The sequence below is a fragment of the Vipera berus genome, assembly GCF_964194415.1.
Source record: "Vipera berus genome assembly, chromosome: 2".
Classification (NCBI taxonomy): domain Eukaryota; kingdom Metazoa; phylum Chordata; class Lepidosauria; order Squamata; family Viperidae; genus Vipera; species Vipera berus.
In genome coordinates this window covers 104077860-104093937 of record NC_138203.1, presented here as the reverse complement: position 1 = coordinate 104093937, position 16078 = coordinate 104077860, and the positions used below count along the sequence as shown (strand labels likewise).

The 16078-nt window shown below is 35.2% G+C and overlaps 1 protein-coding gene across 1 annotated transcript in view; it reads right to left on the bottom strand.

Annotated features, from left to right (window-relative positions):
* Window positions 1–15431, bottom strand: part of RAP1GAP (RAP1 GTPase activating protein) — a gene marked incomplete at both ends in the record, with an annotated part of 49395 nt that extends 33964 nt beyond the window's left edge. Inside the window, 9 exons of the mRNA XM_081321592.1 lie at window positions 3132–3232; window positions 5079–5162; window positions 5252–5305; window positions 7583–7661; window positions 8045–8148; window positions 10445–10636; window positions 11001–11039; window positions 14413–14460; window positions 15414–15431. Coding sequence (XP_081177718.1) covers window positions 3132–3232; window positions 5079–5162; window positions 5252–5305; window positions 7583–7661; window positions 8045–8148; window positions 10445–10636; window positions 11001–11039; window positions 14413–14460; window positions 15414–15431 — 719 coding nt within the window. The remainder of the gene's footprint in view (window positions 1–3131; window positions 3233–5078; window positions 5163–5251; window positions 5306–7582; window positions 7662–8044; window positions 8149–10444; window positions 10637–11000; window positions 11040–14412; window positions 14461–15413) is intronic.
* Window positions 15432–16078: the final 647 nt, after the last annotated feature.

The window sequence follows — 16078 nt, the reverse complement described above, 5'->3', positions numbered from 1 at the left end:
TTTAAAACCTGCAACATGTCCGAACTCTTGTATTATTTCCAGTGCTTTAATTGCACTGGTTTCTGGATCTTGTAACGTTAACACCAAATTGTCAGCAAAGGCTTTTACCTTATATTGTTTCGAACCCACTACAATCCCTTTCACACCTTCCTCTTTCCTTATCATATTCAGCAAGACTTCCAGAACCGTAATAAACAACAGAGGGGAGAGTGGGCACCCTTGCCTGGTACCCTTTTCAATTCTAATTTCCTCTGACACCACATTATTAACTATAATTTTTGCTTTTTGCTCAAAATAGATTGCATTTAAACCATTCATAAAACTCTGCCCAACCTCCATATTTTCAAAATTCTTCTTCATAAAACTCCAAGAAATGTTGTCAAAGGCCTTCTCCACATCAATAAACATTAACATAGCCTTAAAGTTCTTTTTGACCTCTAACCTTTCCAAAATATCTACTATATTCCTAATATTATCCTTCATATGTCTACCAGGTAAAAAACCTGCTTGATCATGATGAATAAGATCTTGAAGGACCTTCTTCAATCTTGTAGCCAAGATGGACTATATGGAACTCACTGAACTGACTGGGAGAATCCGTGACCAGGGAGAAGAGTTGGTGGAAGAAGATTGGAAGAAATTCAAGGATTATTTGAAGAAATATTGTTATATCAACTAGTTTGAAATGGACTTGGAAGTGTTTATAGGTTGTAGTTTTAGAGTTTAATGTTTAGTATTAAGGATAATATGAAATAATGATTGTTAAATGATAAGAAATTAAATATAGATATTAAATATGATTTAAAATTATCATATTATCATAAAATTATCAAATTCCAACTATAACTAAAGAACTAACAATGCAGAAGGTAACGGAAGAAGTGGAACAATCAAATACTAAGACAGAAGACTCAACTGACCAACAAATACAGTTAATGGAATATCCAGAAAAGGGACTGACAACACTGAAAATGGAAAAGACTTTCTATATAAACCGGAAGAAATTTGAGGAGCAAGAAGAAGAACAGACTGAATGGAAGATAAACATACCAGGACAATTATGGGGATTTGGAATAATAGGGAGACGATTTAAGGAATACAAATGGGCTAGCTAGCCCTTCCAAACAAATGGCAACTAAATGGTCTCTCTTATTCCAAACAATATATATAATAATAGAGGGAGATTTATTTGATGATTTAAAAGTGTTGACATGGAAGGCTAGTTGAAAAAGAAAGGAAGCCAGAATAAGGCTGAAGAAAATTGGAGTTTTGATTTATTAGAGGGGATTTCATATTACTAATTAGAGGGTCAAAGGGAGAAGTTAAGATTAGGGAAATTTTGGACATTAAATTTAAAATATTTGGAAATTAGTCAAAAATAAGGATGCTATTTGTTTAATACTTAAAAATTAGACCCAAAAGAAAAAAAATATTATGACTATGTTTGATTTATTAACTCAGACAATATATATAATGGGCTATGATTTATTAAAGGGGATATTGTATTATTAATTAGATGGTGTAAGATGGGGGATAATAGATAACGTTTAGGAAATAGAACAAGATTATACCCAAATAGACAAGATGTGTATTTTGAATATTAGATTCTGTTATGAATTGAGATAAAGAAAACTTTGGTTACCTAAAGCTTGGAAATTATAAATATTAAATGTTAATTTGAATATTGATGGGAAATTAAAGCTTGGGAAAAAAGCAATAACAAGACATTGATTGTATATAAGGACTGAATGTAAACACAATTAAGATATGTATAAGCTAAAAATTATTGATAAATGTTATAATGATCTTTTTACTTGATAATAATAAGAACTGTATTAGCTTAAATATGAGATAGTAGATATTAAGGGAAAAAGAGAGGAAATATTTGAAGCTGTAGTTTGAGATTTGTACTAAAAGTTTTTGCATGTTACTGAGCTATTGATTAACCCAGCCACCACACTGCTTTTTAAATACCTAAATGTAAAATTAGAAAATTAATAAAATTTTTATTTAAAAAAAAGAATTGAAAATAAAATACAGTAAGCAAAAAAAATTAAGGTTTAAGAAAAATAGATTAGGAGACTTGGAATATTAGCTATTTTTGCTATAAGATCTAAAAACAAGTAGGTAGTTAAATAATATACTTGTTGAAAATGACTAAAATGGAACTAAACCCATATTAGGAACTGAGACTTGATGAAAGTTGCAAATGTACACTAGAGGGAACTAAAGGGCCAAGCCAAAAAAAAAAAGTCAAAATGGCTAAGTTGGCTATAACCTTTTCTTATCCTAAAGTTTTTGATAAGTGGATCAAAATGTTAACTAAAATCTCAGAATAAATACAAATTTCAATGGATAAATTTTTAAAAGATGAGAAAAAAATAAAAAACTTTTAAATAGTATGGATATTATGAAGTTTGAAAGCATGAAAGACAACAAAATTGAGATCACCAAAATGGGAATACAAAAAGAACAAATCAAGAAAAGGATCTGGAACAGCTGCAACAAGAAATCCTGGACAAGGTCTCTTTATGGGATTTATAAAGTAGGCTAGTGAAAGCTTTGAAGACTCGTCTTAGATGCCAATGAATGATTGATGAAAAATCAAATCCACTGGAATGAGTTAAGGGCTAAAATTGTGAAGAGCAAAAAGAAAGAATATAAAGTTGGACTGTTTGATCAGGGATAAATTATTTGTTTAATATTTCTGGTCATTCTTAATGGACTTTTGTTAAACCATCTGAAAAGATGACTTTATCTGAACTGCAGATAAAAAGTTAGGCTATGGGGAGAAGGGTTTTTATTTGTAACTTTAAAAGAGGGTGAAATGTTTGATGAAGACTTATCCCCAGCTTGGACTGAACCGTGATGAAGACTTTTCCTTCAACAAGTTATTATGCTTGGCGAGACAAAACTTGGAAGACACTTCCTAATTATTATTGTTGCCTTTTTCTTTTCTGCTTTTTTCTTTTCCTTTTGTTCTTCTCTTCTGCACTTTCTAGTTTAGTTTGTATTAGTTTTTACTGTGTTTATTAAAAACTTTATTAAAAAATTATATTTTAAAAAGAAGGCCATCAAGGGCAATGCAGGAAAGATGACTTGGTAGTAGGCGTAACATGGAAAGCACTTACCCACGAAAATCCTGCAGCTGGATCCTATCACCTAGGAGATCTAAAAACTCTAAGAAGCCTAGACTCTCTTCTGTATTACTGAAGACTTCTTCCTCTGTGGTCTGGGGGGAAAAAGAGAAGAAAAGAAAAGTGGGAGGAGACAGTCATTTCTCATTCTTTCTTAAATGATCCTAGGATCCTTGTGTACAAAGGATGCAAGTGCGAAATGGTGTATAGCTGAGGTGCTTAGGTTCAATCACAGTAAGTTATTCACCTCATCGAGTGATTCTGGACAAGCCACTTTCCCAGCCTTGTCAACCTCCTTAAAGAGTTGTTAAAGGAGTGAGATGTATTTGGGGTGAAATATGGATTCCAGTGTTTGATTTTCAAAAAAAATATATTAAAAAATGTAAGTAGAGAAATAAAACTCCTACTGTCTCTTCCTGTTCAATACTTCCTCATTTTCCCCTGACCCACAGAATGATGAAACATGCTGTGCTGGTTTAGGCTGCCAATGCAGGGCCTGTGAGACACTACCAAGCTGTCTTTATTCTTGGTTGGCCCGTAGCCCTCATGAAGCCTATGAAAAACCACGGTAAACTTTATGTTAATGCATAGCACAGCCTTAAATACCCAAGAAAAGTGATTTTGATGCTTATTCTAGTTAACAACAACAATAATAAAAGCTGGAAGGGACCTTGGAGGTCTTCTAGTCCAGCCCCCTGCTCAGGTAGGAGTTCTTATATCGGTTGTCTTGTCTGAAATGATATAGTTATTATGTGATTCTTGGCCCAGGGCCCTTCTAAGTCTTCTTGGAGTACCTTTCCCGCACCCTTCATCTGACCAGCTCTACAAACAATAACAAAGATTCTCCATACTGAATATGTATGGCCTGAACATGGAGCAGAAAACTCAGTATCTACTTTACTCTAGTCTGAAAAACGTTTCTTTATGGTCGGGAAAAATCATAACTTTTCAGTGTGCCTCATCTCTTTGTGTGGCAAGTGAACATTTGCTAATTGCTGGCTATACTCAACCCTGCTTTCCCCCTGTGCAGGTTTTAAGAAAGATGCAGCCAAACTAGATGCAATGGGAAAAATAAATATTAGGTTTATAGCAAAGGTAGGAGGCATATCGTGTGGCTTCCTGCATGAAACAGTCTCTATGTTTTTACCTTTTAAAAAAATATTAATTTTGTTTAATTTTTTTATTGCTGTTTGAATACTCATTTTCTATTCTGCACTTTAAAACAAAAGCGTGATGATACAGATGCTGGCAGAGTTATTGCGCTGTAAGCTGCGAAGATGTGGAATGAGAAAACTTTATCAGATCAAAATTTTCTGCAGAATATTTTCCATTTCAAACAAATTTAGCACTTTCAAAACTATATGGAGTTTGATTATCTATTGCCCAACATTGTTTCCAACATTACACTAAAACATTTTTTCTCCACACATCAAAGCTTTTAATTTCTTTGAATGCACAGTTGTACCTTCATCAAATAGAGTTTGATTGTTTTCACATCAAATAATGTAGCCCCAAATACACTTGCAGGACATTAAGGTAGAATCATATTCATTTGCAGAAGAAAAAAAAATCCCCCAAAGTCCACATCTCTAGTAATAGGTATACTGTAGTCTTCCACTTAGATTAAGGAACAAAAGGCAACTGATCTTTTCTTCAAAAAGAGTAACATATGTCCTGAAATGGCTGTAAACCTTTGAAGCAATTTTCCCCCACAAACCTTGACTGTTATTTCCCACTGCTCCTGTTTTCAATTACTGAGATAAGGCAAAAGTGGCTGAGAAGACCAGGCATAAGATTAACAAGGAAGAAGTCACTATATACAAACAGCAGAAGAGAGGGAGGATGCAATGGAAGGAATGGAGGTTTGTCTCCAATTTCCCCACATGTATACATTGGATGGAAACCCAGAGCAACAAGTGTGAGAGTGAAAAGTATTTTTACCTGCCCAAAGTTTTGGTAGATGACACCAAACTTGAAGTTATTGCTGATGACATGTTCATCGAATGCAACAATAAGTTGGGAAGCCTAGGAGATGGAGAAAGAGCTTGAATTAGCAGGCAAGTGCTTGGAGAAAAAATATCTATATGGCACGTTTAGAAACATAAAGGGGTTACCTTAGGATACAGGACAGGAAAGAAGCGGTCAACATTCACATCTTCACAGAGTAACTGCAAGGCAAAGTAGGAAGACTTAGCATTCCTAATGTAGGAACCTGACTTCCTAGCCAAAGGACAAATGCCATTATGATTAATAGTCACAGGAGGCTTTGCATTTTCAAAAGATTTGCATTTGCAAGGGATTTGTCTTTTAATTTATTCCTTCTCTTGTTCAATTATTAAACTCACATTTATAAATTTTAAATGTAGTGAATGACTTTGGAAATTAAATGTGGGTTTTAAACTTGCAATTGGTTAAACTGTCACACTATCAAGACTGGATTAAGCATATGTACTTGGGGGTTTTACATGCAAGTTAGCTGAAAATAAATGATTATACTTCTCCAAGAGTAAACCTCTTAATAATTAATGTCAATAACTCTCTTCCATTCATCTTTCAAAGGTAGCAAAGTAAAGAGTTACCAGTTGGGAAAGATTGCTGCATTAGGTGAATGAAAGTAAAGGATTCAATGAGCAGAGGAGCCCATTCAACAGAAAAGCAGGAATTCAGTGAGAAAAGAGCCAGAATGCCAAGTTATTGGAAGCTTCATAATGAGAAAAGCGGATATTCACGTCCTGACCTAAGCTGTTTAGGAATGCCAAGGTCAAAACCAAAATTTTAAATTGCTCCAGTAAGCAACTTACAATCAATGAAGATCTCTCAGTCTGGATATCTTATGATTGATGTTCCTTGCAGTAATCAGTAGCTTGTCCACTGCAATTTACATCAGTTGCAATTTGTAGACACTTTTTAAGAGCAGCTCCACATAAAGCAATAGTTGGGATAGGATGTATCTAGAATATCATTAGGACTGTAGGAATGACTGGCAATTAGCCCATTGCTTATAGTTGTGCAAGCATGCTTCTCTTCACAGCTATCCCCTAATAACTGAATGACAGCTCAAGTCCAGGAGCTTATTTAGACTGGAAATCTGCTCTTTCTGAAGAACAGTGCCATTCCAAACAGGTTCCAATTTAAACCTCAAGTCAAACATTCTTCTTACCAGTAGCACCTTCAGCTTGTTCTTCTCCATTCAGAATTTAACCAACATTCCAAGTACTAATTGCTTCCTTTGAAATAGATAACGAGGAGTGTAGAGATGACATTATGACATCCCAAAGTTGCAAATGACCTCCCACAACAGTTTCATGTAGATGTTAAAGAACATGAGGAAGAGATTGAACCCTCTGAGACTGAGTCCTCTGGACTCCTGTAAATCAGTGATCTAGATGTTGAGCAATAATTCACACAACCTTACATTTAGGGTGCATCCAAAAGATCTGAATTACTCAAGGCCAATTCCAGCATACAGTCCACAAGGACACATTGTGGATGACAATTGCAGCTCTTAAGATTTCCAGGAACACTAGAAGGATCACATTCATCTCCATCTACTTTCTGCCATAGGACAAAATCCGAGGCAACCAAATCCTTCTTAGCACCATAGGAAAAACTTCACTTGAAATGGATCCAAATAATTATGTCAAGAAGCATCTGAACTTTGATGCCCCTATCTTTTCAGTCACCTTATCCCAGAATAGATACTTTCTATTTCTATAATTACAAAGATTATCCAGGTCCAGTAAGGGCTTTTTAAAAAAATAAAGTTCATATAATTGAGACCTTCAACTAAAGGGAAAGACATACTGTATATCATTCATGGAGAAATTAATCACCTCCCAGTCATAAAACTAGTTCCATACTCAAGCCCTCCACCAATTTCCTTAAATGCACTCAGCTTCTTGATAAACCCAACGTGCTGCTGGAAAAAGAGGGCCATAATAGCCATATTGCTGGCTGTGCTCAACAGATTGCCCAGGGTTTGAACAATATTGTTGACTGGTGAGGCAGGAAATTCCTCAAGTACATCCAGGAAACTATCCAGATCCATCAGAGACCTGGGTCTAATCAATCTAGCAGCTTCTCCTTTCCAGTGTTACTTCACACTGCTGTTTCTCCAATGCTGATAGATTGTAGAGATTCATTGATCTGGATCAATGATCCTGCATGTGGACATGTTTGAAGGATAGGGATGTAAGAGCAGCATATATCTCCATGTATGAATGTCTGTATACACATGTAATCCCCAAACAGGTAAAGGTTCTCCACCCAACCTTTGAGAGTATGCTAATTGTCATAACTTGAAGAAGTGTGCAATAATGAACTGAAGGAGGCAGAGTTTTCATGGAACCTTTGAAACATCACAGAGAAAACAACATTAAGCAACATTAAATCGCAAAAGTTTAAGCCTGGCTTTGAGAGTAAAAGATAAAGTTTGGAACACTTACCTTGGCCATTTGGACAGCATTAGGAAACTCTGTCAGGCAGGATATGGGAATCAGATCATGCTTGGTAGAGGCTCGGGCTCTATTTGAGCAACAAGAAAAAGCAGAATAAATTAAAAAGCAACCAAGCAATCGGGGATGGGCTACAGCCCACTTTTCCCCCCACCACAATCTATTCTGATGGAAAGAGAGACACACAGTGGCAAATTCTGTTACACATAAATTAATTGTCACACTAAAGGGATTCAGATGAGACTTGTGGACATTTCTTATATCAGCAGTAATGAACCTAACCAAACAAGTCACTGAGAAAAGGTTTAAAAAACAGACTGGGACAAGGACAGGCAGTTGCCAATTTAAAACAAGCTTTAGAAAAACCAACCAACAGAAAGAGAAGTTACTGAAAAGGGTGGCTGACTAGCCCTGTGATATCATGAGGGTGGTGGCACCAAAGGGCAGTTTTACCTCAGCAACAGATGAAGATGGTCTTGCTCTTCCACCTGTTCGTACTTCACAGAAAGAACCAAGTAGCCCAAAGCTGAATCACTGGCATAGAAATTCTGATGCTCCTAAAACAAAGACATTGAAATGCTTGTCTTATCTTATGATATTCCAAAATAAACAAATAAATGAACAGGCTCAGACTCTCCTACAAATGCTGGATAACCCAGCTATGATGTAACGAGAGAGAGTCAGTTTGCTGTAGAGGTTGAGGCATCAGGCTACAAACTTTGGAGACTGGGAATTCTAGCCCTGTCATAATTAAATTCCTGAAATTGGGGAAGTCCTCCAGACTTCATGGTTTTTCAGTGGATATACAAAACGTATTTCAGCTATTTATATCTTTTATTTTACTAGAGGCATATTGTAGCTTTTTCAAAGGAAAAATCCCTGGCTTTTAATGAGGCAAATATAGTCATAATGGGAAATGATCTCTCTGTGTTCTAATTATAGATATATTTCCTTGATAAATATGGGAGTTAAGTTTGTAAAAGCTGCTTTGGCCCACAAATTATATTTTGTTCTTCTGACTACTGAACAACCAGTTCAGGCCAGATTTGTACATGTACATATAAATTCCAGCATTATTAAAGTTTTCTTTACTGATATTTATTCTAGCTCTGTCTGAAATAGATGGGACTCAGCAGCTATACTATAATTTCTTTGGATGCTGACAAGTCTTTGATGAGGTTTCTTGGAAGTTTTTGAGTTTGGTTTTAACTCATTTTGGGCTTCTCCGTAAGTTTAGTCTTTGGATTGATATGATCCACTCCACCAGTGCATCATAAGTGACAATTAATAGCTATTGTATAAATGTATTAGTTTATGCCAAGTTATACATCAGGGAAATTGTTCTCGCAAATTCTGAATTCTTAATGTATTCTCTCTCTCTCTCTCTCTCTCTCTCTCTCTCTCACACACACACACACACACACACACACACACACATTGTATTTTATAGACAGGTTTTCATACTCTAATTAATACATGTACAATATCCAATGGTATTTAGTTATTCTATAAATTAGAGGAAGCCAGGTTGGATCCGGTTGAATCATAGCAACAATTCTGGCAAACAAATGGATTGTTTTATATGTGTTTAGACTTCATTTCAATACTGAATGTAATCAGCAGATATACACTGAAACACTGTGTTGCCAATACATTTTTCAGCTCTAATGAAAGTGTTACAGTATGGGATAGTACAGTTTTAAAATAGTTGGTTAATCCAATTTTGCATAAACTGGGGCTATTTATAAATACTACTTTGGATCAGTTCAATTCTGAAGAAGACATTTAAAATACTTTTTAGAAAATTAATAAATTAATATTTCATATGGTGCTTGCATTGGCAATTCATTCAATTCAAGCACATGTCCAGATGCTATTGTTGTTTTTTAAGATGTATGGTGATTGGACCTTATAGAGGAACTAAGTATAGCTCCTAAGTCAGTAAATCTTTTTGGGAGCTGAAGGAAGTTGATATTAGTTATTTGTGTGACTTCAGAATAATGAGCTTGAATGTCTTGTCTTAGTGAAATAGTAAAGAGTTGTTTTAAATAACATGGCATTAGCTTTTTAATTAAACGAGATTAATTTTTAAAAGCTTCATGCTTACTGTATAGCTCAAAAATGTTTATTAAAGGTTCATTGCAATTATCTTGCTAATAAGGACTGTTTGCAATCATGAGTTGGAACATTAACACAGATGCTTTGCATTTGTTCTGTTACAACCACATTTGGGTCTAACATTAATAGGATAAATATATTAATATGGATAAATATTAAGCATACAAGATGCTTATGTTCTTCTTGATTCTAACTATTAGTGTACCTTATCAGAGCATATCATAAATCAATCAAACCATCAAGAATTTTGACTTTGAGGGGCATGGGATTAGCTACATGCTGGGACAAAAAAATATCTATTCCTGATTTACAGGGTATATGTTGTCTGTCAATATTTGAATTCATTTTTTCTAGTATAGTGAAAGACTTTCAAGCAATAAAAACAAAGTTTTGGAACTGTTCTGTTGATTACATAATTTCCTAACCCTTTTTTTGTTTTTTTATGATGATTAATTTTGAGGTTATGTTATACTATTAATATATATATACCTTTCCTTCTCTACTCTACTAGAGTACCATATTCTACTATAATAAAATTAAAAATTAAGTTGACATAGTAAAGTTCAAATTTGAATCTCTAATAAAATTACTTGAAAAGTAACATTTTTAACATTGCTGTATAATGTTTTGCTTTCTTAACCAAGTTGTATCCACAGATTTATACTGCAAATTACTACAAAGAAAATACCTAAAATATAAAGGCTTGGAGTATGTTAAAGTAATATAAACTTTTACCTTTCCTAAGAAGTGTTTGCGGTACAGCTTTGCTGTTGGATCACACTCCAACCTCACTTTGCCACTGCAAGGAGATGGCAAGTCTTGCAACTCAGGGCCTGATACCGGTAGGCTGTGAGAAGTCCCTTCAATCCAGTAACCCCCAAACTGTGGTAAGATGATTAGAGGGTATGGCCAGCCCCTCTGCAATACCTTTTAAGAAAGAAGGGAATCTGCACTTGCATTTGAAATTAATCAAATTCCATAGCTATACACATCTGAACACTTTAAATCACCCCTCCTCAATCCACTTCTTCCACATGAATTGGATTACAACTTTTGTCAAGTATATCTCAGCATCCTCCTTCTACTTCAGAGCTCCAGGAGTTCATCCTCATGAAATAGCCATGGATTAATAATAATAAAAAAACTAGACCAGCAGAAAAGAAAATCCTATCAAAAAACTCAGATGTGCAATCACCCAAAGTGATACTTTATCCTTCTTCAGCTGAAAAACCTGAGCCAGAATTAGCTCTGTTCAATTAAAACATATGAACTCAAACCATCATTGACTCACCTCATGGATGCTGGGATATGGGATGTATTCCTCTTCTCTCTGAAAACGCATAGAGGCCATTACTAAATACTAATGTTGGAAAGAAATATTATAATAATAAAGAATGCAGGCAGTTGTTTGAACCAGAGGTAAAGTTTATTTCTGAGAGCACAATGTATAGAATCAACTGTCAGAAATCACCCAGTTTGAGTCTTTTCTAAGAGTCTTTTATAGAGAGAAATCTTACCTTGGTTCCTCAAAAGCATGCACAAACACACCCTTTAAGAATTCCACAAAACTAGACTTAGCCAGCGCTCCAAGAGAGAGAGGGTGCTTTTGCATTTAGACACCCTGCTGAGTGGCAATTTCTGAAGCATTTTGTAGAATCACATGGTAGGAAAAGACCTTACGAGTCTTCCAGTCCAACCCCCTGACCAAGACAGAAGTCCTCATACCATCTCAGACATTCTCCTTCGTCAACCTTAAACAAGTATAATTCTTAATATTTTCATTTTTTTCATATTTGTAGAAATAATGTCTATATATGATGTTTTTTCTAATCAACTTGTATTTATAAAAATCATGTTATTGATTCATCATGCATTGTATTTTCATAATTCTTATTTAAGCTTAATTTCCCCTTAATATTTAAACCATTTTTATCAGTCATAATTTTCTCAATATTATCTAAATATTCAAGCTTGCCATTTACATACACCATCCCAATATTTTCATATTTCATATTTTATAAGGATATTATACTACTTATCTATCTTATAAAACCTACATACAATATCTTTTTTGATCGGCTTATATTTCACTTATATTTGTAACAGTTATCTTGTTAAGGAACTACTGATATATATCCTGTTTTCAAAAATTCTTGTTTAAGCTTAATTTCCTCTCAATATTTCGGTCATTCCTAGTTCTCTTCAAATTAATAACCTTTAAATTTCAAATTTTTCATTTACATATATCATCCCAATATTTTTACATTTCATATATTGTAGAAGATACTATACTACTTATATCTCTTATCCCTCTTACTACAGAGTCCATTAATATATCCAAGCCCCTTTATATCCATTTTGTTTTGCTCTTTTAACCATATTCAAACAGGTGTTTGCTCATGAAATATTCCATCTGGTAAGGCGAGTAAATCTTTTGAATCTAATTCTGGCCTTATTCTTTTGCCAAGTAGCTTCCCAAGTTAATATATTTCGTTTGCCAAGAAGTTCCTATATTTTTGTGGGTATTATTGGGAGTGAGAAAGACAAATTGCATAGGATATGTGCTTTTTGTCTCTCAAACTCTAATGATTCTCCTAGCAGTTCTATAATTCATTTTATTAAATCTTCTTTCTTCTTTTGATGTCCTGACAAATAAAATATCTTTTCCATTTTTATTGTTATGGCAAAATCTTGTAGATTTTTTCCTGTTTGTATTAAGTTGTAATTCTCTTCATTTGTAGCTTCACTGTTTAAGTCATTTTCTTCAAGTTTGTGTTCTATTATCTGATTTGTTTGTTCATTCTTTATCATCATTTTCTGAGATATTTTTTTTAATTGTAAGTTTAGATTGGAGATATGGTCATTTATGTCATCAAAGTTGTTTTTGATTTCCTCCTTATATTCCAGTAAATGAGGAAAGAATAAGTGTTAATTTTTAAAAAAATAATCTTCTCAACCTTCCACGTTTATTAGCCTTTGTTGCAACCAAGAGTTGCATCCTTGCATAATTGAATAGTTCTTAGAATGGCATCTTTTGCTTAACTTTGGTTTCATGCTCTATTGTAAATTATAGTGAAGAGAGCCAGTTTGGGTAGTGGTTAAGAAGTTAGGCTAGAAACTGGGAGACTGTGACTTCTAGTCCTACTTTAGGCACAAAGCCAGCTGAGTAACCTTGAGCCAGTCACTTTCTCTCAGTGAGGAAGGAGGCAATGGGTAAACCAATTCTGGGGGAAAAAACGTTGCCAAGAAAACTTGTCAAGACAGTCTTGAAGAATCAGACATGATTGAATGGAAGAAAAAAATCAGAGGGATATTTTACTAATTAGTAGCATGCATAATGAAGCATTCAACTAAAATAGTACCATTGCTAGATCGGCACAAAATTACCCTAACAATCACAAGAGAACAGGAAATAGGTGCAAAGAGTGACTTTTCCTTTTCATCTCTGCCATTCTTACTCTTCCAGAGTTATTTGGAAGTATTCCTGAATTAAAGCCCCTTATATGGTAGTATTGGCTTATTATGAACTTTGAAGTTATATTATTCTGTTCATGCTAACTGGGAATTCTTGGCCCTGCAGTCTCAGTACAATTAGAAGGTGTCAGGGAAGATTAGTTTCCTTTGGAACACCTCATTTAATTGTTTTTAATTAATCTCCCACATTTATTATTTTAATAAATAATTCAAATTGGTGAATACCCAATATTCTTTGTTCTTCCTATTTTTTGCACAACAACCCTGTCAGGTGGGTTGGGCTAAGAGAGAGTGACTTAGTCATGAGAGAAACTCTCATGCCTAAGGTGGAACTGGAATTCACAGACGTTTGGGTTTCTAGACTGGTGCCTTAACCACTAGACCAAATTGGTCTACTTTCCTGAACACTGAAATATATACACAAACAATGGTGGTTTGCCTTGCTCTGTTTTCTGCCTTCCCCTTAGGGCCAAGAATTCCCAGATAGCATGACTAAAGTAATACAACTTCAAAGCTCATAATAAGCCAATACTAATGCATAAGGAGTATTGATTTACATTAATATTAATTTTCCTTTATTTCTATAATAATTTCTATTTCTTTTATTTCTCTTTTTCCCTCACCTGGACTATAACTCTCACCCTACTCCAATTTGCCTCTAATCACAGTGATGCCCGCAGATCTTGGGCTTCCCCTGGCAGCACCACTAAACTTTAGTGGTACAATCCTGAAAAGTCATGGTATAGTTCTCTGACATCTTGAGATGTGAAATTCATTAAAAGTATAATGCAAGCCATAGATGAGGTTTAACTTAAGGAAGAAAATCAAAGACAGAGGTAATCCAAATTGGGCACAGGTCCAAAAATATGTGAGCCTACTCCCAAACTATACAATACATTGTGACTTCTGCCCTCCCCAAAATTGTAAGCCTTGCTCCCATTCCTCTAAGGATGTCCATTCCCTGCACCAGCTCTTCTAACTCCACAGTTGTACAGAAATATAAAACTGCTATTCATTCCATGGTGGAGAAAGAGAGGATTCCACTCAATTGGGAGTGAAGTCCTTAAGAACAGCCCCTCCCCACAAATCTTATCTGCAAAGCCTCCAGCTGGGTTGTTCGTTGATTGAAATTCGGCTGAAATACTAGGGTGCATAGAATAATGTGCAGAACTTTGCTGGGGTTTATCATTCCTAATTCAAAAAAAATGCAATGAGCAATGGTAACTGACCTTCAATGTTGCTGGAAGTGAACATCTTTGCTCATCCAAACGACTTCTCTAGACAGACAGATAAGGAGACAAGGAAGGCCGGAAGAAAGAGTGGAAGGAAGGAGGAAAGAAGAAATCAATCAATCTCTGCTTTATTTTTCCCTCTCCCTCAGAGCGGGAAGGTTGTTGAAAGTCCATTTGGCCTTTGAATAACATGGTGGGGGCAATACTCCAAAAATTCTGGGGCAAGGATAATAACTCATCAGAGTAGTAACTCAATGAAACTAAATCTTCTCCTAATTTACCTTCCCCATCCACTTTCCTCTGAGAGCATCAAATGGGAAGACAAATTTCATTCATCACATTACCAAAAGCTTACTCTAGGTAGCACATCTACATGTGTTAGGGTCAGACTTTATGTGATATCTACCACACAATTTGCCCTGGAAAGCAAGTTGGGTTTTTTTATAATTCATTTCACAAATTTGAATTGAGCTTATCAAAGACGTAGAGTGATTTTAATTTAAATTCCAGTACATAAGAAACAAGAGAGGAGCCAAAAAAAACATTTCACCCAACATATTTCCCTCATGTAGGTAGGTATCTCTGCATATTTGGCCTCCTGCAGCCAGATAATCACCAGGCCCAAATGAAAACAGGGAGAGCAAGAGAACTGAGGTACCGCTGAGAGAGAGCATAGCTATTGGAGTTACAGGCTTCCAGAAGTACAGCAGAAAGAAAGCATCCATTTCTAACAAACAGTCACAGCAGAGAGGTAAAAAACATTTTCGTAAATTACAAGGAGAATCTCACAGGAGCCAGATGAACCAACAGAAACATCGCACAGGAACAGGAAGTGTGAAATAGCTTACACAGCTTACACAGCTATAGACAGGGTAGAGACCTTTGAAGTAATTATTGCATTTGGGTTATGGTAAAGTTCAGGTGCCAGGACAATTCTATAGCAGAAGCAGCTTGTTATTAGAAGTTCAAATTTTGATCATGAAACAAGAAAAACATACCTGCATTTTTTCAATCATTTCAAATAAGTCGACTACCTGTATGGAATCACATAAAATAAGAAATCAATTTGCAGACCCCCCAACTTTAGATCATAATTACTGTTTCATTAGATTGTGTCTTCAAAACCGCAGTGTCTATGAAAACACAAAATACAGAGCGCTTCCTGATAGCTGCTGTCTCAGAACAGAGAAAAGCATCTTGTATAAGCTCTAATTATCTGGAAACCAGGCCATTTTGGAAAAGTGTCATGTCTTATACCTTTTAGTGAGCTGCTCATCACTATTGTATTCCTTACTCAGATACTTCTTTTTATCTAAAAAGAACCAAATATTTTGCCATTTAAAGGACAACCTTTAAATTCTAAACCTTAAAAAACTATAATTGGAAGACACCCTGGAAAGTCCAAGTATCTGCTAAAAGCAGGACAAGCACTATAGCACTCCTAACATATTTTATCTATCAATCATCTCTCTCTCACTTTCTCTCACTCACTCACTCATCTAATTTAGATACCACCCATCTCACTCTCAGAGTGACTCCAGGTGGTGTGCATAAGGCTGCCCAGCTTTGCTTAAACACTTTAAGGGGCATCAAGTATCCTATTTAAGGCAGTCTGTTACCATTAAAAGTTCTACATTTTAGCCAAAAAATTACCTCTGCTTGA